Genomic DNA, 25,714 nt, shown 5'->3' on the forward strand with positions numbered 1-25,714 from the left:
TGGATGCACAGCTACCTAAGGAGACAAACAGAACTTGCCCTGAACTTTCGGCGAAGAAATTTCGCACAGGAACCTCGCTGCTTTTCCTGCATGCATCGTTGTTGTGGCATCTGGTTGGGATAGGAAACGCAAAGAGGTAGGACTTTTCCTCTTGTCTACTGCGCAGAATTTGGGAACTTGTCTCTTCACCTCCCTCTTCTGAGTGGTGGTCGAGCGAGGTGCAGGAGTGGGTTGAGCCACACCAGGGCGCTTAGATGAACGATAATGAAAACAATATTGCTCAATTTAAAAATCGACACTCATCAATTAAAGCTAGCTCCGACACTGCCACATCGGGTCCATTTTAACGATGTCATTTATGCTGTATATTGGGCGCATAATATACTTGATATGATACTCTAAAGAGGAATGACGTCTTCATATTCACTAAAGAAGGAACATTGTGCAGAATTTTGCAAACGTCACAACATGTGGCTGTAATGAGTAAGGCGCACAAGGTAGGCAAGGATTTGTGGTAGTGCAGCAAGAACATACCTGTACAGAATTTTGGCGTAAAAATGCTGGTGAGTAGTTTGCCAGGGAGGCTTCTTGCTGTTGGAGTACAACAGGCTTTTCTGGCACTGCCTCCCTCAAACTGGAAGCGTCAGGTTGTGTCAGACTGAGATGGACGTCGGAAACCATTTCTTCTTCTTCAGATTCTGACAAACTCGGCAGCTCCAGTGACCCAACAGAGAATTTCTCGGACATCTCAGAAAATTCATCCACCTCCCTGTTAGAGACCCGTTGTTACAAAATATTGCCCAGGATATGCTACATAGTAAGCGCTACATAGCAGCAGGCTCATGCGAGTCAATCAACAAAACTCTGCAATCTGTCAACCTGCGTGTGGGGGGTTACAAATCTTATTAATGCGCATCCCAGAAAAGCTCAGACACTATCCTCTTGGTTTTGCAACTGTTTTGCAACTGCACCTTTGGTAGCGGAATTGAAACAGTCACAAGGCGGGTCAGATTTTGTTCAATGTTACGCTTGCATATTAATTTTGACTTTTTCCGTTCAATTCAGTCGACACCCTGAAGATAAGTAACGCAAGGAGAATGACTTTGCCTAGAGCAAACAGCTAGTGAAGGCACTCACTGTTGCAACCCTTTCACTTAACAAATTCATCGTTTGTACAGGCATTCAAGACCAGAGACTGTCATAATTGAGCCCTCACCTGCTCCCAAGGAGGACACCCTCCTCCTTAGTGGGGTTGGGTATCAACATGTTGATGGGGTCAAAGTACCTGCAAAAGAGTGTATTATTACTATGCAGATATAAAAAAAACCACATCAAAGAAACAGTAGCAAAGCAGATAGTGGTACAGAGAAGAACGTTTCCCGACCTTGCATAGCGTCCACCACGGAATGCCGCAAGAGCGTTACTTCTCTGCTTCTTACGGAAGAGCCAATTCTCTTCCCAATCTGTGATAGATGCCACCAAAATGCCGGGCTCTTCTTCCTCCTCCTCCCCTTCATCTCCGAGGAACACGCCTGGATCCACCAGGTCGACTCCCATCTCCGGAAATGGTACCTGAGTGCCAACATCTGTTCCCTCATAAAGCTCACCAAAGGACTTTTCGTAAGCTGCTTCAATTTTACTCCGTGAAAATATCCCATCTTGTGACCATCGACAATGATTTAACTTTCGCTCCGCTATCATTATTCACGCGAAAATTATACGTGTTTTGCTGCTGTTATTATTTTTTTTAAAATTCAGCGTTAGCGCCGCGAAGCAACTGTGGCTATGAGCGGCGTACAGACATGCACAGGTGGAGAGAGGACAGCAGGAAGGAGTGGGGGGTTAGTATGCGTCCTGGGTCGACTTGAGGGGAAACTGTGCCGACATTCATCTGGAACTCTACGGAAAACCCAGGTCGCTGTTGTTAGGCCTAGTGAAAATTGTGACCCCAAGAAGATAGCAAGAAAAACACCTCTGATGCCTAAAACCGTATCACAGACCGTATCACAGAGTGTTATTTACATATACACATTTGCCCTCATCTAATTCCATCTGCTTACGCTACGTAGCGACAATATCACTCTGGCAGCCATCTCAGTACCAACAAATAAGGTTGAGGCATAACCTTAGATAGCATGTAATAATACTGAACTGTATTTTGACCGATGATTGGCCAGACACCTCAAAAAGTGGTCAGACCTTCACGTATAGGTAAAAAGTGAATTCCCCAATTCCCCCCCACAAACTGACCTGCAACAAATTCGGGTTAAACCCAATTTCTCCCTCAATTCCAGTCACTATGAAATCCTCAAGTGATGTTTCCACTGAAGACGAAGAAAGATCATCACGTGTAACACATGTAAGAATGGCTCACTTACGTCCCCAGAAATACACCCAAGCGTGTCAGCACTGTCTATGCCTTCGGGGATTAGAGCTAGTGGGTTACACAGTAACACAACACACACACACACACACAAAAAAAGGAATATGACTTAATAGAAAAGAGAAACAAAAACATCCGATAACATTCGAAGGCACTCTTATCACCAGATTTCTCCCCGAATTACAGATTTAAAAATAGACTGCAATTCCCCCTCCGAATCTGAGATATGCGTTTAACCCCCAAAAGTCACTCGCTAGGTATAGGCAGGCCCCATTATTGGCTCTCTTACACACATGCGTTTTAAAGGGCCAGCATAGCTCGTGATACTCAGTAGTATTTAATACTCGTGGGATGTTGGGTCGACACAATTTATACTTTTGCATTATCAGCTATGAATAAACGAAAGGTACGCATTCAACGTGGGTCATGCTCTGCTCGGCTGCTCCTATAAGAACCCGAAACTGCGTCTAACGTGAGTATGCAAGATGGGTGACATCTTACTCTATTTTGCTGGTTCAAATCCAGGGACATTAAAATGTTTCCATCCGGTTCGTCGGAATCCGTTCGGCCATCCTCAGATTCTGTGTATGCTTCCGTAATTTCCTCTTCGATCTTTTCTTCAATCTATAAATTACAAAGAGCAATCCATAGAATAAAACCCTGCCACAACATTATTTTTTGCACACTGTATACATCTTGCACCTTATGCAGCTCTGCCAGCATTCAGGAACTATGAAACCATTGTGATACTTTGAAAGAGATAAGATAAAAAAAGCTACGTATAAGTCGCGCCTTTGTATAAGACGCATGGTCAAAATACTCAGAAAAAGGCTACGACTTATACGCGGGAACATATGGTATCAGAAATGCCTCTTTTTCATTTCTTGACAGCTTAAGGCCGTTATAATGAACGTTTTTCGCGGTCTGGTCAGGCGCCTGTAGGATTCAATGTATACTTCGGACATTTATAACGAATTTCTTTATAACGAATGTACCGAAATAACGAAGTGATTTTGAAGTCCGTAGGGCGAAATTCGCATCATTTACAGTGAAATTTTGCAAGCAAATGTTGAATTGCGAACTTTTCGAGAGCGTTTTTCATTCCGACGCGGCGCGCTCGGTGCCACAGATGACGGTTCCGTGGGGGTCATAAAAGGCGGGGAGATGGAACAGGTGTTCATCCTCCTGGCATCTGTCCAACCGGATGACTTGATCACGTGGGTAGGGCGCTGTCTGGATTGGTGGACCTCGACTGTGCGACCTGCTTCTTGTGGGCAGGCTGTACGGAGCAGGCGAGGTCCGACACGCGAAACAACGGTAACGCTGCGCCATCTCTTAGGTGAGAGCAGAGGCTTGGGATGTGCCTGCCCTCCGCGTCCTCCTATTGGCCAGCATCCAGAAGGCGGAGCCTCTCTCGCTCTTGGTCAGCAAACGCAAGGATAGTCGCAGAAGAAAAATTCGTATCATCCGAAATTCGTATTAAAAAAATTGAACCAAAATGAAAATTGAGGCAAGAAAATAGACAGTAACTGTAAATTTTCCATTACTGTCAGTGAAAGAGGCCGCTTTTTTGTCTTCGTTTTTGGCGTATGCTGTAGAAATTCGCGAGATGATTCAAAAGGCCCAGCACGTGCTTTCCACCCGCGAGTCGTGCGCTCATAAAGCAGGCTTCTCCTAAAGCACACAGGCATTAGGTGAAGCCGACTTGCGGAATGGTGACATGCAATGTTGCCAGAAGCTGTCCCCTCCACGTGTTCTGGTCGCTGTTTTCGTCACACAATTTCGCAGTTTATTGTTCCGAGGGAGGTAAAAAGGTCAAAACAGAGATAAGGTTCCATGTCTATTGTACGTTGAATGTCTGAGGTGCGTTGATCAGCCCAACGAAATTCTACCAATAAACAAGATTGCTAGTATTTTAAGGCATTTTTCCTTTGAAACATCCATTTTAACAAAGTCACCTTTACAACGAAGATTTTCCGCGGTCTCCTGAAGTTCGTTATAAAGGAGTTTGACTGTACTGCACTAGCTGAACAATGCTTTAAAAGCCTCCTACAGGTTAACTGTGCCCACAAACCTAAATTCGTCCGCGACTGGTTTAGTAGGGCGCACAATGCTTCTGAGTCACCACGCATTACTCTTACATGCTTCAAATTGCTCCTTGTACACTGATCACATTGTGGAAACACTCATAGGAGACTACATACTTGGAGCACATTTGCACGATATTAAAGCACACGCGTAATATATTCGCGCTATCAAAACATGCGGGTTGACCTCCCATCCGCCGCGTGTCGCAGTATAGATAAAGCACTTATCTAAAATTGAAGCAGTATGGTTCTCTAGATACTTATAAGCCTGCAGAGTGCTTACAATATAGGGAAATGTTTCTTCCTTTGGAGAGCGAGTCCAGAGGAATTCGTCGGATTCTGTCGTTTCTGTGAAGCCCTCTTCGTCCTGTCCAGAGTCAGAGAAGGGAATGTCTGACTGGCATCCAACGTCAATGTGCTCTGCACAGAGTGCAAAAAAAGCACATTCATCATTTGCATACTTGCTGTTTTAGGCAAGTCACTTTTATACTATTCAATTGAACCAGCCTTTCACATAAAGAGTGATAACTAATGAAATTCCTAGTGAAAAAGGTTCTCTAGGTAGGCTATTTGAGTTTGCTATGCTAGTATTGAAATGGGATGCAGCCATATTATGCCATAATCTACGTCCATATGTACACGCTTATGTCAACATATCATTATAACTTGGTTCTCAGTATTAAAACATCCATGCATACTATAGCATGCGTTATGATGAGACCGCAGATCTACTAAACATCCACGAAATATGCGCGCAATTATGTGTCAAAAACTGTAAAAATATGCAGCGAAATATGCAGCATCAACTTGGAAACACGTTTATTTTTGCGCAACTGCGACATCTCCTCAGGCTATTAGCTCCTCAACACAAATAAGAAATGGCTAGTAAATGGAACCCAGCACACTGTCAGTTATCTGGCTTGATGTTCCAGACTCAATACACTGCGTTATAGAGTTTCCGTGACTGGAGCTTCAATGTTTGTCTGGTAGGATCAGCTTGTAAACTGAGAAGTACCTCCTAATATTGCTCGTGATTACAAGAGCTTAGTGCAAATGTTGCAACCTGCACAGAAGACAACTGTCCTGTAGGATTCACCAATAATGGCCACCTGGAATGTTTACCTCATGTGTGTCTCATTTACATTTTTATCCGGATGACACAGCACACGCATGCCTTCCTAAGGTCTCAGTCACTCCACCGGTCTCTCGCGTTGCCAATATCATGGGGGGTACATCAAGCTTCCTATGGTCACCTCCGTGTATTGAACCTGGCCCAATGCACTAACACTTGGCTCCCTCTGCCGTTGCTGTCCTTTGGTTACCAAAAATAATACTGCTTCTGTTTCTGGTACCTAAGAAATTCAATTTTTCATTTCCGTTTGCAGACGACTTTCGGTTGCGGTTTCCGTTTCGGGTTCCTGGTAAAGGTAACAAAAATATTTGTGTTTCCGTTCCTATTTTCATTTCCTGCAGAATTTGGGTATGTAACATTTCCATTTCCAGTAACAAACCCTGCTTCCTATGTCATTCTTGAAGTAGGAAAACACAGAAGACGTATGTAGTCTTCCCCGACCACTTATACAGGGTGTTTGCTCTAACATGTCCAGAAATGTTATTTAAAGCGAGCGATAAAAGAGAAACGAGTACTACTTTTCAGCTACTTGACTAAGAAACAGGTGCTACCAGTGAAGCAGTACCTGTTTCTTACTCAAGTAGCAGAAAAGTAAAACTTGCTTTTCTTTTATCGCTCGCTTCAAATATAATTTCTGGAAGCACGTTAGAGCAAACACCCTGTATACCCAGCACAGACTCAGGCACCAACTTTACGCAAATTTGGTACAAACTCGAGCACAGCCAATAGTTAGTTGCGCGTTTGCAGTGCTGCAGTTTCGTCCGGATGGGATTGCAGTATATCCCGAGAAGCTTGTGAGCCACCCCGCTTGAACCTCTCTTCATGAATCATTCGCACTGTCTACATTTTGCCATAAATCAATCTGATGACTGGTGAGATGTGAATGAGAGAGTACTAATACATGCATATTTATTTATTAATACCCTCAAGGCAAAGCACTACAGAAAGGAGTGGCGGTGATTTATAATTCAACGGAACGTATCAGCATTCATACGAAACAATGACCATGGAACGTGGTTCCACTCCACGCTTGTTCGAGGTATGAAGGAATTAAAGATACTAATAATGTATATTAGGAGGAAAGGTAGGGGAATTACGTTTCCGTTAACATTTCCAGGCTTGAGTTTAGTTTCCGTTTCGGTTTCTGGTAAAGGTAACGAAAATATTTCTATTGTTGTTTCCTGTGGAATTTGGGTATCTAACGTTTCTTGTTTCCAGTAACCAAACCTGGTATACATTACCCGTTGCAATATTCTGAGTCTCAGGCACACTGTCGTGCAAAACAAGCAGAATTTTTGTTAAACTTTCCGCACATTGTGGCTGTCGAAGTATGCATTCATGCAAAAACATACAGTAGAATCTCGATTATACAAATCTCACGGGGTCGCGGAAAAAATTCGTATTATCCGAAATTCGTATCAAACGAATTAAACCAAAATAAAAAGTGAGGCAAGAAAATAGACAGTGACTGTTCATTTTCCGTTACTGTCAATGAAAGAGGTCGGTTATAACGCTTTTGTGTCTCCGTTTTTGGCCAATGCTGCCCAAATACGCGAGATGATTCAAAAGACGAGCACGTGCTTTTCACCCGCGAGTCGCGCGACAGTATTCTAAAGCGAGCTTCTCCTAAAACACGCAGGCGTTAGGTGAAGCCGACTTGCGGAATGGTGACGCGTAATGTTGCCACAAGTTGTCCTGATATGTTCCCTCCACGTGTTCTGGTCGTTGTTTTCCGCCAGAGCGATGTCACGCAGCTTCGCGGTTTATTGTTGCGAGGGGGGTAAAAAGGTCATAACAGAGACAAGGTGATAAGGTTCCGGGCCGTTCAATCCCTTTGATCTTATCTCCACCACCACCACCAAAAGGAAAGTCATTGCTTGCATTGCGCTACATGATGTAAGGGAGTTCGTGGTGAGGATCGCCCTCCCTTTTCGAAAGACGCAGCAGCATGACTCGCGCGCTCTCGCGTCACGGGGGAACAACCTCTGTCGCATCATCGGCTCATTCGTATCATCCCTAAAGGCAAGATAACGCGTTCGTATCATCCGAACTCTAATACATGGGAAGAATAGGCATTCCGGCCGGGACCGGAGAAGAATTCGTATCATCCGTGATCATCGTATCATCGAGATTCTACTGTATGAGATAGATCCAAACATGCACTAACCTGAAAAACATGCAATTTCATGCACTTTAGAACTGGTACTGTGGCATTCATACACTCCCCAAAATAATGCAGATACATAGTATCATCTGTTTGGAAGTCGGGAAATACCCAGGAAAAAAACACGCAAAACTGCGATCTGGTCATGATGATGTTAGTTTCTGGTGGTCTGCTACAGGTTATGATAAATGAAAAATTACCTTTTTTAGAAGTTTGGATGATATCTGGCTGACACGATTTGTCACCTCCTTTGCTGTCACATGATGAACTGTACTTTCGCTGACCAATCTCAACGGCCTAAACAAAGTGACACGCATTTATGGTTCTAAATGTATAAAGTACCCACCATATGACTTTCAATTGAAAGACGAGGGATCGCTTTAAATTGTGGCTCAAACCTGAATCCTCAAAACAGAGACTTTCTGGCAGTTACAGAAAAAATCAATAGTACTTGCGCAAACCTTGGGACAAATACAACCAAATAATTCACCTTGTTAATCACTGCCATGACAAGAAGGTCTTCATAGGCATCGAATGAGACATCGTCACACTCATCCGACACGTCGGAAAAGGCAGATGATGAATTTCTCCGGCTGTTGTTTTCGCACACCTCCTGCATCAGCACAGATTAATTTGGATAACTTTCAGTGTAATACCAAATGCTCCACTCAGAATTCATTTTCCAAGCGCACAATTTATGTGTATAGAACAATCCCCCAACAATTATATACTTGGTTTTGTTCTGCAGGATACAATATTCTATGTAACAGCTGTCCTGCGCTGTTTACTGATACATGTTCCTCGAAGTGATAAAAGCAGATGGCGCACAGTTAAAAAGACACAGGACAAGACAGACGACAGTGCTGTGCGTGGTATCGTCTGTCTTATCCTATATCTTTGTAAGTTTGCACAGAGTACTTTGATCGCTTTTAGAATGTCTCACCAACAAGCCCGTTTCAGTACCATATTCCTCAAAGGCCATCCGGCCAACACTCCCCTACAAGGTACAAGACATACCATGACCTTCATCTGCCAATACTTTCTCGTAACATTATGTTTAGTATTGGCACATTTCCTTTCATTGCAACTGATAATGTGTATTGTGAGGACAAGAACCTGTAATGTCCAAATCAAAATCAAATCTAAAAATTTTATTTTCTCAAATTCCCATTTAAAATTCCACTAGTCAAATTTCACGTCAAATGACAAAGTCTCAGAAAGCACGCTTACCCGTAGGCAGGGCAAATTGTTGGCATCGCTGCACAACCTTTGAACACACTCTTTGAGGTCGGCATGGGTGTTGGTAGGAGTGAGGTCAGCTTCTTTTGGCATATCTGTAGGATTTGCTCAAACTCATTCAATCGATTTACTCGTATGAGTTTGTTAGCTTACCTTGCAAGGCAGTGAGGAGCGAGCTGGAAAACCGGAGCACAGCTTTGTGAATTGGCACGCGGTGATCCAGCACCACTTGATTGTCTGTAAATATTGACATTCATCACCAAAAACAATTATTAACCTCCTTTGCTCCCAGTAAAATACTCGCACCAAATGAAGGGATAGAACGGAGCTTTTTTGTTCTCCCAGCCTGTCTTAGCAAACATAGAGTCGTCAGAGTGTTGTTAAATCCGAATTTTTCGATTTTCACAAAGAGTTTGTTGATGAAGGTGATGAACTGCCTTGCCTCATCACAACTTGGTGCAAGTGCTCGCATAAATTTTTGATAATTGGTGATAAACAGCCATTTTCAATTCTGCACATAAGTGGTGTCAACCTATGAACCCTCGTGCACACTGATGTAGTTGAAAAGTGCATTGAGCATGTATAACTAGAGTGAAAGGGCTGGTCGAACTAGGAGATCAGGCGGGTGCCTTTCCACTGCTGCAACACAAACGCAAGTTACGTAGAGCACAACCGAGGCAGTACTTACAAGAGGGGTGATTAAACATCCGGCCGATACAGGCAGAGTCTAGGCCTTCACCTAAGAAACCCTCCAGGACGGATTCCATGTGTTGCTGAATATCTGTCACTTGAGGCTCGTGCGATCCTTCCACTGGAAATATGCGTGGCATTACAGCTCAACATCACATATCTATTCAGAGTAATGTAAACATGTCAAATGGTTGAGCACTCACAGTCTTTCTTTGGCCCGTAGATGGAGAGGAGAACCTTTGTGCTACCAAACTGATTGAACCTCATCTCGACATTGTTGTAGAACCACTCACACGACTGCGCACGCAAGCTCCTGCCGGCAGAACAGCCCCTCTTAGTGACACTAACCACCCTTGTACCGGAGGAATGCGCCATCAATGATTGCTTCAAACATAAAAGTCAAAGCACGAGGAACGCATGCTCCACGTGCGACCTGCTAAGTGACAAATTATATTAATTCCTACGCAAAACCTCGATAACGTGTAAAACTGAAATTTCAATCAAGCACAAGTACTGTTATGATAAGCAGATTATGTTGTGTTATCTGCCCAGTGCAGGGTCATTATCACGTAACTTAGTGTTTTTATAGCTTGAGTTCAGGGCTGCTAGAGCGAGCTGTGTGCACCGTTTGGGACATGTAGAGACAAGATGAGTTTAATAAATTTTCTTCGTTGCGCTGCTGAGATTGCCTGAGTCATTACGGGTATGAAAAGTAGACAATTTTTGAAGAAGTAAATCGGTAATAAGCGTATCTACTACGCAAATATCGACAACACGTAAAACCAATTTGGTTTTACGCGACTCATCGCGCTTAGCTTTCGAAGGTGGTCACTCCGATTTCATTCAATGGTTTTTTTTATTGACGACGCAAATTAATAAAAGCTGACTTTGGCCACTTCTGTCGGCTGTGGCCAAAACGGAAAGGAACCCAGGACCTACTACAGTAATTCTCGACGCGTAACGCGAGTGTTATACACGAAAAAAGTTTGAAAAATAGGCCGTGTGTGTTATCTAAGAGCGCGTGCTATACGTCGATACATTTCCGTGTAAGACCGCCATTGACCCTGTATAACATGCAGGGAGATGACGGGTCAAAATCCTATTGAAATCAATGGGTGCGTGTTGTACATGATGCGAGTTATCCACAAAAAATTACGGTACTATACTAGAGAGCTAGACATGCGCAAAGCTCCCAACACTGAGGTACAGGTAGCAGTTCTTGTGGTCACCGTTGCGCCATGGAATTTCACGATAGTTGACACTGTTTGTTATCATGTGATTTGCTGAAACTGCCACAAGGTATGACAGGCCATAGGCGTGTTTACGAGGAAGAACAAAATAATACGTGGGTAGCAAGCAGTAGGCTATGTAGCAGACAAACGACAGTGGCAATGATGATAATAATCCATGAAGAAGACCGAGAGACACGGACACAGAAGACACGTAAGTTCTCAGACGCAGCAATAATTTATTGGTTCATCTCAACTTAAAAGCTTAAACTTAAATCTTGGAAGGGGTGCGAGAGGGATAAAAGACGCATTACTAACTAAGTTGAGATGAACCAATAAATTATTGCTGCATCTGAGAACTTACGTGTGTCGTCTTCTGTGTCCATGTCTCTCGGTCTTCTTCATGGATCTATACCAGCTAGCCTGCACCCTTTCCCTAGTTTCATGATAATAATGTTCGTGCCATTTCCTCTCCCCATATGCCACGTAGCGCCATAGCGGCCACTAGCGTACCAATCCTTTGATCCGTCCCTCCCATAGATAACTACCCTTTGTCAAGGTCTCTAGTATAGTAGTAGGTCGTGACAAAAACGAATCTGTTGTCAGATCTTCCACCAGTTAGAGTATCCCAACAACCTCGTGAAATGCACAGTTTTAGGAAGAGCAGCAAAATGTGTTTTGAGACAGACCTTTGCTGGTCGCAGAGGCGGCAGTACCACACCTTGTTCCTTGCATCGTACGAGGAACAGTCGCGACACACGCATGCCTCACATTCGCCACATTGGAGACGCTTGTTGAAGAGAAGGTTGAAGGTTGCGCAGCAGAGGATGCAACTCTTGTCATTCGTGGTTACCCGTTTTTCCACTTGGAGTTTGTCTCCAAGTTTCCTGAAAGCAAAATGCTATCATACTGCATAAAGTACGTAACGGAGACAGTATGGACCAGTTCTGACAATTGGTACCATCAACTCTCCACAGTGAGAAGACAAAATTTTGGCAATAGCACAGAGTACATGGCAGAGAGAGATGCTTGCATACGGTATAACGACACCTTCCTGATGCTAGACCAGTGTACATGGGGCACAGGTGCACTTTTGCTACGAAGGAGTAGCTAGACAGCCCTGCCTTGAAGAACCTCTCTTAAATCCCCTAAACAAACATAGAGACAAAGGATTTTTCATTCACCCCCGTATGCCACCTAGGATAATCCTTTCCAGCTAAGCTGCTCACTTTCCGTGACATTTCCCCGAGTGAATCACAATGACAAAACTTGCTTGCCATTCTCAATCTGTAACCACGCAAGTCCATGGCCTATTTATAAATGCAGCGTGGTTAGGTCATGGGAGACCAACTAGCTCATACCAAGGCCTCCCATACCAAGACAACACATACCGTGACAGATCATACCAAGCAAACTCATACCACACTCATCTCATGCCAATTCAAGTTACGCTACAAAAGACCATATGGGGGAACAAAAAATATCGCAGAATGTGACTTCCCTGATCTTCAGACTGAGGGACTTCAGGATTCCACTCGAATCCTGAAGCACACTGAAGGGTCGTTGAAGCGCACAACATGGGAGACAAGGAATTTTGAAAAGACACCAAATGGGAATTGTCCAACATTTCCGTCGTCGTGTGGGACACTAAGGCACTAATCATTCAAGTAGGTGAACGGCCTCAACCCCTATTCTGTGTTGTGTTGTGTCGTCTTTTGACTTGTTCCCCGGCACGGGTGTTTTATCGCTTTTAAAGTATGCTACACCAAACAGCCCAATTTTTAACCATTTTCGTTTTCCCTATTCTGGCTCATCACAATGCTATCCACAAGAGGTCCATTGGCACGCTTCTCCAGGCGTTGTTTTTGTGATGCCTTTTCAATTTCTGATTTGATTTAGCTTTTCTAAAAAAAAAAAAAAAAAAAAATCAAAAATCCCAATAAAAAAAGTTTCTCTTGTTGTTTTCTTTTTTTTCTTCAGCCACTCAAAAGTTGGAAAAAGATTCAAAATGGCATCTTTTGTGCGCCAGCATGTTGTGAGGCTCCTCAGTTTTGGTTTCACATTCAGTCTACAAAGTACTTCATACTTCAACGAGCAGCAGCTAAAGATTGGCATCATCGTTCGTCGCAGTGCTCATTGCACTTCCGTAAAATAGTTTGCCCGCTGTCGATCGAACGTCGGATGCATTTCTCTTTGTGCGAATCACGAACCCCAGGAAAAGAGGTAAAAATCACGGTTGAACCATTGGTGGATCTGACGGAAATGCGTAAGCATTAAGACTCAAAAGCCCTCCGGGAACTATCCTTCACAACGCTACACAACCCTTCAACGACCCTTCACAAACGCTAACGGACAGCATCCACAGGCAAACGCGCCTTTCGGGCTTCCTCTGATTCAGCTTCGCGGCGCCATCTCGCAGCCTCAGGCTTCTTTTGCCGCCGGTGCTCCGCACAGCTTTCATAACCCATGGCGCACCCACCATGGAGACATCTCTGCCAAAGCTACATGTCACCATCTGGGGAGCAACCTCTTAACTGCACTTGGCACCACCACTGTCTTGATTGTTTGGAACACGTGATTCGTAAGTTTTGCATCATAACCTTCCACTGCAATGCCCACTCCCTTTGAAATCTACAGTAATTGAATGTCATTCGGAGGTTTATATGTAGATAGCACAATGTTCTGCTAGCACACGTAGTGTAATCGTAGGAGCACGGCACACTGGCACGGGTCGACTTCTACTGGGTAACGCTCCGTATATACGTGCAAATGCTGTCATTAAACGAGTAAACAAATTTTCAGAAAAGGAACACAACAAAAACCTTCTTTTTTTTTTTATTTTTTTCGAGGATGAGACATTTAGGAAATTTTACATCTCTCCGGTCCCGGGCTGACGAACGATGCGTGAAGGAACATATGGGGAGCGTGCAAGCGAGCTGCTGGGCATTTTATGAAGGCAACATTTCCTTGAGATTGAGGAAGACATAGAAGACAGACACAGTGCCTGCCTTCTGTATCTTCCTCAAACTCGGGGAAATGTTGCCTTCATCAAACGATGCCAGCACCGTGGGCCGTGCCGCCAAACATGTTTCCGAGAGTCTGGCTCGGCCTGGTCACGCAGCCAATCAGGGCTATTAGTTCATGTCATCACAAGCTTACATGATTCCTCCGCATATATTTGCAAAAACAAGCAAAGGACACGGCATTATACGTATTATTCGGCCATCTAGAAACCTCCTCAAAGCCACTTCACATTGCTCCCGATTCCTCACATATTTCACAATCACGTTCGCAAAGCTTGGTGAGAGGGGTAGGGGTTGGGAGAAGGAGTTTGTCAACAATACATATATCCTTATATATATATTTCTATTCATATATTTCTGTACATTTTACGTGTGCTGCAACTGACGAAGCGCGGACCCTGCGCAAAAGCTCGTCATAAAACCTTTGAGATGTGTTTCATGTCTTTGTAACTTCATTTTTTGACATCCTCTACCGATAACGTGCTTGCCCGCGTGCGTTCCGGATTTAATTTGGTCTGGCGCTGCTGTGGCCTTGTATTCTCTTATACATTTGTTCGCTAAGGGCTAGAAACGCGCAAGTCACGGCTGAAAATGCTAGGCCGGGCTCTATTCGCTTGAGTCACCATGCCGGGTCGCATAAACACAGGAAGACCCGGACCCAGCCATTCTTCGATGCGCCCGGGCAGATTCTCGCACTACCGGACAGCCGCCGCCCACCCCATGTCACGTGATAGGGCCGAGTGGCCGAGTCACGTGGGGCTCCGCTAACGGAGTGCAAAATGTGATCCCCCCCGGCAGATAGGCAGCCAGGAAAAGGTGATGACGATTAGAAACGCAGTTCAAAAGGGCCATCCGTGGAACAACTGCAGTGCACTGCGCATAGAAAGAGGCAGGACAGAAAATGTGGCATCACTGTAAACAGCAGAAACCCGTCTACTTACCCACTTGTCTCCTTTACTGGAGATCTATCAATTGGAAACAAGTTGGAAACAAGCTTGCACTCCAGAAGCCATCGGATCAACAGAATCCACATATGTGCCGCCACCCAGATGGCTCCGCAAGCCCACACAAAAATCATCTCGCTCAATCGGAACACTGAAATCATCCCATCTGATGATGCACACTTTTCATCATCTTTTGCAGACGACACCACACCATCACTAAACAACCGTCGGTAGGAACTCTCTAGCAGACGACGCCCGGAGAAGATGACGCTCTGCACCAGTCGCATCATTTTGAAAATTCCGCATGAAACGTAAACGTTGACGGTGATACTGTCCCAACTGTCCCTTGAGCGAAACAGACCTCAGCGAGCGGCCGCCATGATGCGAACGTCTGTTGACAGAGCGTATATTTGCCGCGCGCCGATAAAGGAAGGTATTTTTCGCCGGTTCTTTTCCTCCTGAGAATCTTCCTCCAACGAAGGACGTATACCTGCGAGGTATTCCCGGTCGTCCGAAAGGAACTACAGCAATTTTCCTCAACTTTCGTCAACTTTTTATATTTCACCTCCACGGCAGTTGTCTTTCGCTTTGCGACAAGGACGGTTGCCGCAGGCTTTACCTTTCAAGGTTACGTTTGCAGAATCTCAAAACGCGGAGATTCCACACATCAATGAAATCTCGCAAATGAGCATCCAGAGCTGCCTTTCAAGCCGCTTCGAGGTACAAAATTTGATTTTCTTGCGACTGGGCGCCAGCAATGTTATGAAAATTTTCGTAAATCGCAAGACTTGCTGCTTCTGCCTCGTTGCGACTAAAAAAAAAAAAATTTTTAGACTGCAGAACGAAAAGGTTTTACGGGAAAGTTTCAGTGTTGTCTTTTACGTTTGAGTGACGGACAAATCGCGGCATTTTCCGTTTCGAGCACACTGCAAGTGCAAGCAAGGCCGTGGGGCAATTAAGATGTTGGCACATATGCAGGGTGTTGGCTCTAAGGTGTCCAGAAATTTTATTTAAAGCGAGCGGCAAAAAAGAAACGAACGCTACTTTTCATGACTTGAAAACCCGAGACGAGGTAGGGACGAAAACAGACATACACAAACACGGTCTCAAACTCAGCTGACAGGTTTATTGCAAAACAACATTTAAATAGACACTAGGTGGGAGAGTGGGGGTAAGCTAACAAGCTCTTCAAAGCGGGAGACAAGGTCAAGGAAGCTTTGCTGACACAGTTCCCATAACTGAGGATAGAAAGGGTTTCCCGAAGGAGCTCGGGTTTTCAAGTCATGGATCGTCACCACCAGCTCGCTTGCTACCTAACTTTCCTTTCGCTACTTTTCAGCTACTTGACTAAGAAACGGGTGCTACTAGTGAAGCAGTACCTGTTTCTTACTCAAGTAACAGAAAAGTACCACACGCATTTCTTTTATCGCTCGCTTTAAATATAATTTCTGGACTTGTTAAAGCAAACACCCTGTATATAGTGTAACTTGCCTGCAGTTGCCATCAACTGGAAGCTTCTGTGTGTGCCGTCGTCAATGTGCTGTATACTAACTGCAAAATCTCATTCAACAGAGCCTCGTACTGCTTGAGGCTGCGATCTTCAATGAGGAATGACGTCACACAAGTCTCAAGGGAGTTCCTAAACATTGGCTCTGCTGCAGTGCAAGTTTTGATGCGTACTAGTGAAACTCAAACGTTCGTTATTTATCGTCACCGTTCGAGTGACAGCTTTTATTTCGTAGATATTTTTGTAAATACGCCAGCTCCAGATTACTGTGCGTGAATATCGATGCGCTGCATAGATTAAACCTAGAAGAAGCCGATCCGTACTAATTATGCCGTGTCATAATCGCCACTTCTCGCCAACGAGCAAGGAATACATTTGTTGTTACGCAAACATTTTGTCGTGTTCCTTTAAAAATCTGCTTGTATGAAAATTATGGGTGCAACGCGGTGTTTATCTTCCGCGAACTTTTGCCGTGACATAGGAGCACTTTGATCGATTTTCAGGCGCGAGAAATTGAATTTTCGCCGAAATTTCCCAAACCAATGTCACGTTTTTACCAGAAACAAAAACAGCGTGTTACACACACACAAAGAAAAAAGTTTTGACAATTTGCGCCTGTCGAAATGACGGTTTTCTCTTTTTTCAACTATTACCACTTTAGTAGGGAACCTATTTTGTGACAGCATGGGGTAAATCCGACGTGCGCGTTCTGTTTCTGAATAGAGAAACTTGAATTTCTCGCGACTGAAAATTGATCAGTGACCCTATGTCATGGCAAAAGTTGACGGAAGACAGAAGCCGTTGACCCCATAATCTTCAGGCAAGACTGTCCTGTACGTGGCATCGCCGAAAACCCAGGGAGATGAAGTGAGGAAACCAGATAACAGATATGACGATATATTTTACTGCGGGAGCTGTTATCTCGTTTCTCGTTGATAACTTGCAACCTCGATGACTCCGACGCGATGATAAACGGAGCTGCCGACATCCTACCCAAGCAGCAAAATGTACTGAAAGTCGAGTGCAATAGGGGTGGACGGGTAGGTGGAAGGCCTCGAACAGACTCGTGAAACTAAAGAACATTGATAAGACACATACCGTCCACCGCTATTGCACTCGACTTTGAGTACATTGTGCTGCTTGGGTAATGCACGTCGACCTCGACAAAGAGGGTCTACCATTGCACGTGTGGCTTCACTTCGAAGGAGACGCCACGGCCACACAGCTCTGTCGCTGTCGTTATTTGACGACACTAACTTTCATCGTATCCGTCAGTTTTTAATACGTTGGCATTAAAGCCCTCCCTACGAAAGAATCGCGGCGTGGTCTGTCCGTAGCCACGGTGCGGCCCGCATGCGCGCTGGTTGGAAAGGGAAGGAGAGGGCGCGCGGAGAGCGCGACGCGGCGCGTCGGCGGCAGTGCAGCTGGGTGGTCGACAGGTTCAGACGTGTCTGCGTGCGCGCGCCATGGGTTATGAAAGCTGTGCGGAGGAGCGGCCGCGAAAGAAAGCTGAGGCTGCGAGACGGCGCCGCCAAGCTGAATAGGAGCAAGCCCGAAAGGCTCGTTTGGCCGAGGATGATGTCTTGCGTTAGCGTTGTGAAGATGAGTTCCCAAAGGGTTTTCAAGTTTTAATGCTAACGCATTTCCGTCGAATCCACCAACGGATCGACCATGATTTTTCTTTTTTTAAAATATATTTTTGTGGGATGTTAGGTGGAACATCGTGTATATCCCTCTCGTAAATATCCGCAAAATCAGCTTTAAAGTGCCACTACGGAATACATGCCGTGCCCTCAGAATCCTACCGAAGTTATCTTACTGAAATCTTCTTGTCTCACTTTACATTCCTGCAAAATATTTTGGCTTTACGTGACGCGAAAGCCAGAGAAAATTGATTTTTAGTTTTGAGAACTGTGACGTCATGCTAGGCTCCGACGGAACGCACGGCTCTCATTTGGCAACGTTGTTGCCCTTCGCGTCTTCCCGGGGGCTCACCTTTTGCACTCCGTTAGCGGAGCCCCCACGTGACATATCATGCGACCGCTCCGACCTTCGAGAAAACACAAAGGAGGGAGAAGACATTTCTTCCATGTTCCCCTCTTTCTGTGCAGGTGAAAAAAGCTACGCTCAATGATGCTCCAAATGGTACCGTATTTACTAGCATGTTGGACGCACTCGCGTATAGAACGCAGCACCAACTTGAGCGCCGAAGTGCTGGTACTTGTTTTGTTTGCCGCACATTAAACGCCGACTTCAGCAGCATGGGCGGATCGTCTCGCGCCAGCCAGCCAGCCAGCATATCGCGCAATCGACGAGAAGGAGCGCCTGGCACCAGAGTGGCGAATGCGATGGACATGAAGTATTTTGTCTACGCTTGACGGAATGGAAGACGATTTGGTGTGGAAGGCAATCGCTACGTTGGATCTGATATCTCGGAATAAAACGGGAGTTAAGTGAACCTGAAGTGTTAGGTTCCAATTTCCCCCCGCGTATTGACCGCACCCCCTCAATGGCGCGATGTTTCTGGGTAAAAATGTGCGTCTTATACGAGAGTAAAAAATGTATACTGCGGTATACTGTACATCTGTTCCTTCGCACAAGCTCGCTGACATACCAACTACAGCCCACCCGAGTAGGGACCTTAACCAGATCTGCGGGGCAATCCGAAACTACTATAATAACTGAGTAAATAAGCTCGACACATTCTTCTGGAGCGATAAATAAAGTTGGTTTGGCAGTCGGTGACTCGGTAGTTGCCAAAAGAGCTGCGAAACTCATAAACGAAACCGAAACTTCCGAAGGTTTCCTCTCCTACCTCCTGTACCCTGCGTGACGTCACCGGTAGTCTCGTGCGGGCCACCGGCTGTTTTTCGGGCACGCGCTTTGTAACTTCTTCGTGCCACATGGATGACCAATCATCTGCTTGATTGATTTCGTTCTAAAATATTCGCCAGCGTAAAAGCAAAGCATACAGAAAGCCGTACACGAGGAATACCGATGAGGTGAAGCCCAGTGTTGCTGGACTGCTTTTCCGTGGAGGAGCGCCTAATCGTTCAAACGAAATAATCCTTTTCTAATTATCTGCGCCACTTGGGGATGAGAAATTGTATTCGCTGAAATATCATACGGAACGGATTGGTGTCGCACTGTTACCTCAACACGTTTTTGGTGCGGAGTCTCCATTAAAGTTTATTACGTAATAAACGTATTTTGCAGGAATACTTCTCTACTGTAGAAACAGCGTAAGCATCGGAAGTGCAGGTACTACGTGCAAAGCCTACTCAGAAAGCGTCCCTGCCAGTAGCGTAGCAAGAAAAATATTTCTGGAGGGGTTCTACGGAAACTTTACATGGGGGAGGAGGATTTCACCCTCGTTTCCCTCTCCCTAATGCACTGCCAAAGCTAAGGTTTTGAGGGAGGGTTGAACCCCCCCCCCCAAACCCCTGGTCCAAGCGACATCCTGTGAGGCATCCACGGGACTACATATATAGAAAGTTTGTCTGGCAGGACGCCCCATGACCTTGGACCATGACTGGGAAATAAAAATGGGGAGAAAGTGACTCAACAAATTCTTTACTCTCAGGCTAGCTCTCCACCAAACGGTTACCCAACGAAGCTAACCTTGGCGACAAATCTTGCATGTACACAAACACAACGCACGTTGCAAATTAAAACTTTGTTTTACTTCAAGAAAAACACACAATGAACTGAATTGAACTGGTTCCACTGGTTGTGTTGTGTAATCTGTGAGATTTGTCAACAAAGATGGAATTGCACCAACCAGCCAAATTCATGCTCGCCTATGAAGCTACTTTAACGCTACCTCCGGTAAAACTACATCAAATCGCGACAGCGGGAATACAATGAACAAATGCAAAACAGCACATCATCCTAGCACACATTCTCCACATCACAGCTCATTACAGAGTTGAGCAGTGCTGAGATTGTCCTGCTTCTTACATACACACTGTTACAATATCGAAATTCCTCTTATCCAGACAACTGAGTGAGTATTTCAACGTTTCCTACGTGTATCTAATAACGGTGCAACATGACGCGTCTTTTCTACTATTGCACACACTGTTCATCGAGTGAGCTCTCCCACTTTTGTGCAGGTTGGCCATATGAGATAGGCGGGGAAGTGCCTCAATAGGTTGTGAAATGCTGGGTGGGACACTGAATTTCAGCTTTTGGTCTATCTTCATGATGCGCTCACCTTAGTCCGCGTAACTCCTGGTGCGGATCTACACAACAGATTCCAAAATATAGCCGTGCTTCATCTCTCATAGGATTGCCAGTATTGTTTTTCACTGGTAGCCTATGTGTGTCAGGGGCATAGCGAGGGAAATGTTGGCCACCTTGTATGTATGGCAACATTTCTTCATGGTGGCTCACGATGATTTGCTGAAGAAATCAATAAATGTGGTCACCACTGGATGGCGATCACCATTCGGCCTTGAAAGTATGGGAGCAAAGATAGCTAGATTTTTTTGTGTGTGTGCCCTCCCCCCGTAGAGGTTCCAGCCCCCCTCCCCCCCCCCAAAAAAAGAATTCTGGCTACAACCCCGGTTGTGTGTGTGCGACCACAAAAAGGACGCTCAGAACTCGAGCAGGGCCCTCTTCAGAATGCAGACATGTTTCGAGGGAATGTCTTTTAAATCGTAATCACACTGAAGCGAAATAATTACGCATTATACATATACCATTGGAAGAAACGCTTCTTCAGTCACCGCCCCGTAAATGCTGGACACGAAAGGCTGATATCAGAAACGAATACGCACGTTGCCCTTCACTAAATAAAATTTTGAAAAAATAAAAATAAAAACCATTCCTCCTGCACGAACCAAAAGTGCACAATCATACAGTTCTTCTTATTGATGTTCTGCACTTCCTCTGTGCCTGTTTTGGTACCTTGTGCAAGATCTCACGAGGCTCAAGACAAACACATAAGGTGGTAGGAAATGTGGCTCCCCACCACCATTTTTTTCTTTTTGTAAATGCTTCAAATGCCAAGGTGTTTTGCACCTCTCTACAAGCAAAACTTGGGATGATTGGTTCATACATAAGCGAGAAAAGATAGCTCTCAGAAACCCATGACCAAGGTATTGTAAGAATGTCTCTAGGTTAGTGATTGGTAGAGTCCCGTGTGTCCCGCGCTTGCTGAGAGTTAAAACCAGCGATGGTGCGTCGGTGGCCGGTTGGTGCCAACAGCATGCTTCTCTAAAAGAGAATTCCTTTATGTTACCTGTCCGAAGGATCTCAGATTTCAAAATGAAGACCAGCACTTGTGCAACAGCTTGTGCTGACCTCAGGCAGCACTCCCTCACTCATAAGTCATACCTAGAGTCACTGAATAGCTACGCTCTTGTCATACCCATCCTGGCCACACTGGGGCACCCGCGGCTCACTACCCTATTTCTTCCTATATCGCGGGTCGGGTGGATTTTTGAACAAAATGTGCGGGCAGATGTGGCTTTTCCGCTTCCCAATGAAACTCGGGTTGCAGGCCGGGTGCGGATTTGCACCGGCAGATACGAGTCTGATGTAGGTAAAAAAAAAGAAAAAAAAAAGAAAAGAAAGAAATCCAACCCGCGCAGGACTCTAGCGACTGGGGCAGCATACCATTCACATAGACACCAATTTGACCACTCTGGCCGACGGAGATATCAGTAAATACATCCATAGATTGATAATAATTGTTATTAATTAATGATAATAATAAATTAATTAATAAAGTATACAAAACAAAGAAACAAGAGGGCAACCAGTGTGTAGAGTTTTAGTTCATAACGCGACAGAAAAAAGAAAGAAAAAAAAAAAAGAAAGAGGATAGGTTGGGCAGAATATCCAGCTGTCACTAGGTCCATTTGCGGATGCTTCCATAGTTGGAAAGGTTTAAAAATTGCGCCAGAGGCGAAGTAATCCTCACTTGAGTCGTTCTTTTTCTCTAGTACGCAGTTCAAAGTCCCGCTGAATGACTTCCAAGATCTTCTGGCACTCCTCCTGGCTCAAGTGAGATAGGTTCAGGCGTCCCACCATCACAGTCCTGAAAGTCAGTGTTGTCACTATGCTACAAATACCTTCGTTTTTATCGCACACTTTGCAACATAACGGCCAACAATATCAAGGAGGCAGTTCCTGCTTATGTGTTACTCAGTTTTTGGGGCGGAGAAAAGTATCGATACGACCAGACCCAGGAGGAGCTACTGTAAAAAGTAACTAAGTTGCACATACAGTTAATCTAAACAAATTACTTGACAGTTCCTTTCCTAAATGCCGAGCACTCGAGCCGTTTATTCCACATTCCGATGATTCACATTTCTGTTACCACCGATGTGTGATGCGTTTGCTTTAAAAGCGTGCAAATGTGCTCTAAGCGTGTGGTCTGCGATGTGTGGTTTTGCAACTTGATCAATATAAAAGCAACAGTTTGAAGCAAGCGGACGCACTACGTTGTAACCTTATGAATGTGTCACTCCTACTTCGGCCACCAGGAGGAGGATAGTAGTATTCATAAATAAATAAATAAATAAACTCAGAGATGTTGTGCGCCTGCCTAAGTCACAGACATCCTTAGATTTCTGGGTCTAGTTGACCTGTCGGAGTTGACTTGTCTCCAAGTATAAGTTACTTCCCAAGACTGTATACAACACAAGCCAGAGTACAAGAACCAGAACAAGTTTCTTTCATACGTTTCCGTGTACGGTGTTATGTGGAGAAATGAATTGTAGACCTTCCAAACCACAACTAATCTAGTGTGGAGATGACATTTCTTGAGAATGAGTGAAGACAACGAACGCGAAACAATAGGACGAGTCTCATAACCAGCAAAGAATAATTTATTTCACAGAGGCACGTGGCAGAGGTTCGTGTACATAAAATTGTATCATCCGTAACTCCGAGCTCTAATAAAGGTGATGACATAGCCAATCATTGTTTCTCATCAAAGATGTGTCAGCACCCTTTCTCTGGTTCCACATTCCCCTCACTTGAGAAAGATTTGCGATCTAACGATGCTGTCCCACTTGAAACCGATAAATCCTTCCTGTTTTACATTATGCCCACTTGAGTTTTCAATGAAAAGGCCCTTCAGGCTCAAACCCTTTGACGGGAACCTAAAGCAAACTAAGTGGAAGATCCTTGCCTTCCTACATGCTCAACATATCAAGGAGTCCACCATCTCATCGTTCTCAAAGGCCAGCATTGACACTCTTTAGATGAAATTTGTTCGTCATTGTCTTCCCTCAATCCCAAGGAATGTCGTCTCCAGATTATCACCAGCTCGCTTGCTCCCTACTTTAATACGCAACATAATCTAGTGTGTTCTCCGCCCGTGATATGCGTTTAAAGCAAATTTTCAGGGAATAGCCAAACTGGAAAACCACATTGATACGAATCAAATCCTTGATACAGGTACGAACAAATAAAGCAACAATGTGGGTGACAGCTGCCCGCGGTGGCACACATGCTCTGCCATCTTCTCTACAGCTGCATGATATCGCAGATCTTTCCCAAAAGCTCGCATAAAGTTGTTCTTTCAGGCTAAAATTCTCAAAGGTTGTCCCTTGTTTGTTACACCATGTTGATACAACATTCACAGTTTTTCCTGTCACTTTTCTAAGCTGACTACACGTTTTTCCAAGAGCAGCAAACATTCATTTCCCTTTGAATGTTGACGAGTATTATATAAAAGAGAATTTACCAGCCACAGAAATTCTGCATTTCGTGAGAAACGTCGCAAAAATATTTGTAAATTAGTCTGAGACAGGGCAGTAACATTTGCTTTTGCATTATAATAGTAATATATTATACGGCATCAAAAAACATATTACAATACTAGTACTAATACAACTCAAATGCTGCATTATAATACTACCCAGTAAAACTGTATTACAATACGTCGGTATGATAAAAAAATACTTTAATTTAAAATTACTTACTGCGCTGCAGTGGTGCAGCCATAGGGGCTGAGGGGATCAGAAGTTCATTCTACAAAATCATACTTTTGGTAGTGCATTTAGGAAAGGGAAAATGGGGATGAAATCCTACTCTCCATGTGAAGTTCCCACAGAATCCCTCCCAAATATTTTTCTGGCTACATTAATGCTAAGCTGCACAGGGACCACAAAAACATGAACACGTACCGTACAGGTCTCTTTTCCCCGTGTGGCAAATGTGGGCAACCCCCTTACAGCAGACTTACTTCAAAAATATATTTGCAGGAATTAAAATTTGCGAAAGATGTTGGAACCATCGCTGGTTTTGAGCTCATTTTCTTCGCAGTTCAGTATACTTTGTGTCACTCGAGCAGCATCCCGCTGTCCTGGGCAGAGCATTAAAAGTCATGTGGAGCTCGGAATAACTTTGTTTTTGCAGAGCTAGGAGTGTGTGAAGCTGTAATAATGCAGCATTCACATACTGTTGCTTCTGTTCTGTGGAAATGATTTCCAACAAGGTGAGCAGGCTGTAAATTGAACTGTATTTGATACTGAACATGGTGCTCATCATACGAATGGACATATTGGGAGGGAAAGAATTCCGTAACTCAAATATTCCGTAACTTAAAAACCCGAGACTGGGGGTCAAATGTTCATTTAACTGTTTCTACTTCCTACGTTGTTTGAGATCCTTTTGCAACTGGCAGCGTAACCTAGGCTTCTTGCTCCAGAGCTACAAAGGGATGGGCAAGGCCAATAGAGGAGCTAAAAAAAAACTCAACTGATTCCTCGCCGTTTTGTCCAAGTAGACTACTCGCACACCACATATCAAAGCGAAATCCACAACAGGCAAAAGGAGACACGACTGATTATGAGGCGGTCCATTCCTGCCATAACTTGCGGGACTATTTCAAGGGTCGATAGAATCAGGCGCCTAAACGTGAAAAGTAGGTGAAGCAAAAGAGAAACGACAAGGCGACATCGCAAGGCCGAAATAGCTGGTTTGACACTGAAAACATGCACCACATGACCTTCGACAACCGCAGTGATATGATCACCAGTTGTCTTGCGGTATCCGTGGACAAAATTATGCCAAGTCAGCATAAATAATGTGAGATGTACAAAGTTAGTTATGTTTATGTGGACGTGGAACGTCTCGGCTGGAGGGGTCATCCCCGAAGGCAATGATCGCCGGGCCATGTAAAGACTTACCCTGTACGTCACTATCCAACGGTGTTGGCGTTCAGCACGGCACGCATTGTCGTTGAATATGCTGTTTTCTCAAACATCTGGTACTCAATTCGCAGAATTCTCAGTCGCTCATTCCCACACCTGTTGATTTACCGGGAGCTTGCCGCAACTCTCGCTAGGTGTCAATA

General features: G+C 44.6%; 1 protein-coding gene across 2 annotated transcripts; it reads right to left on the reverse strand.

Annotated features, from left to right (window-relative positions):
• LOC135389153 (uncharacterized) lies at nt 1-25,714 on the reverse strand. Of its 2 annotated transcripts, XM_064619178.1 has the most exons (15): nt 25,548-25,714; nt 22,328-22,444; nt 11,614-11,811; nt 9,899-10,008; nt 9,694-9,816; nt 9,159-9,242; nt 8,997-9,100; nt 8,257-8,379; nt 7,967-8,063; nt 4,754-4,890; nt 2,885-3,007; nt 1,385-1,572; nt 1,217-1,285; nt 535-769; nt 1-249 (listed from the first exon to the last, which is right to left on the reverse strand). In XM_064619178.1, the coding sequence occupies exons 2-15, from the start codon at nt 22,435-22,437 to the stop codon at nt 16-18; spliced, it is 1,935 nt and encodes a 644-aa protein (XP_064475248.1). In that variant the 5' UTR covers nt 22,438-22,444; nt 25,548-25,714; the 3' UTR covers nt 1-15. The 2 variants fall into 2 exon arrangements, with proteins under 2 accessions (XP_064475248.1, XP_064475247.1); XM_064619177.1 differs by lacking the exons at nt 22,328-22,444; nt 25,548-25,714 and adding an exon at nt 14,889-15,298.

The sequence above is a fragment of the Ornithodoros turicata genome, chromosome 3 (genome assembly GCF_037126465.1).
Source record: "Ornithodoros turicata isolate Travis chromosome 3, ASM3712646v1, whole genome shotgun sequence".
In the NCBI taxonomy this organism is placed as follows: Eukaryota; Metazoa; Arthropoda; class Arachnida; order Ixodida; family Argasidae; genus Ornithodoros; species Ornithodoros turicata.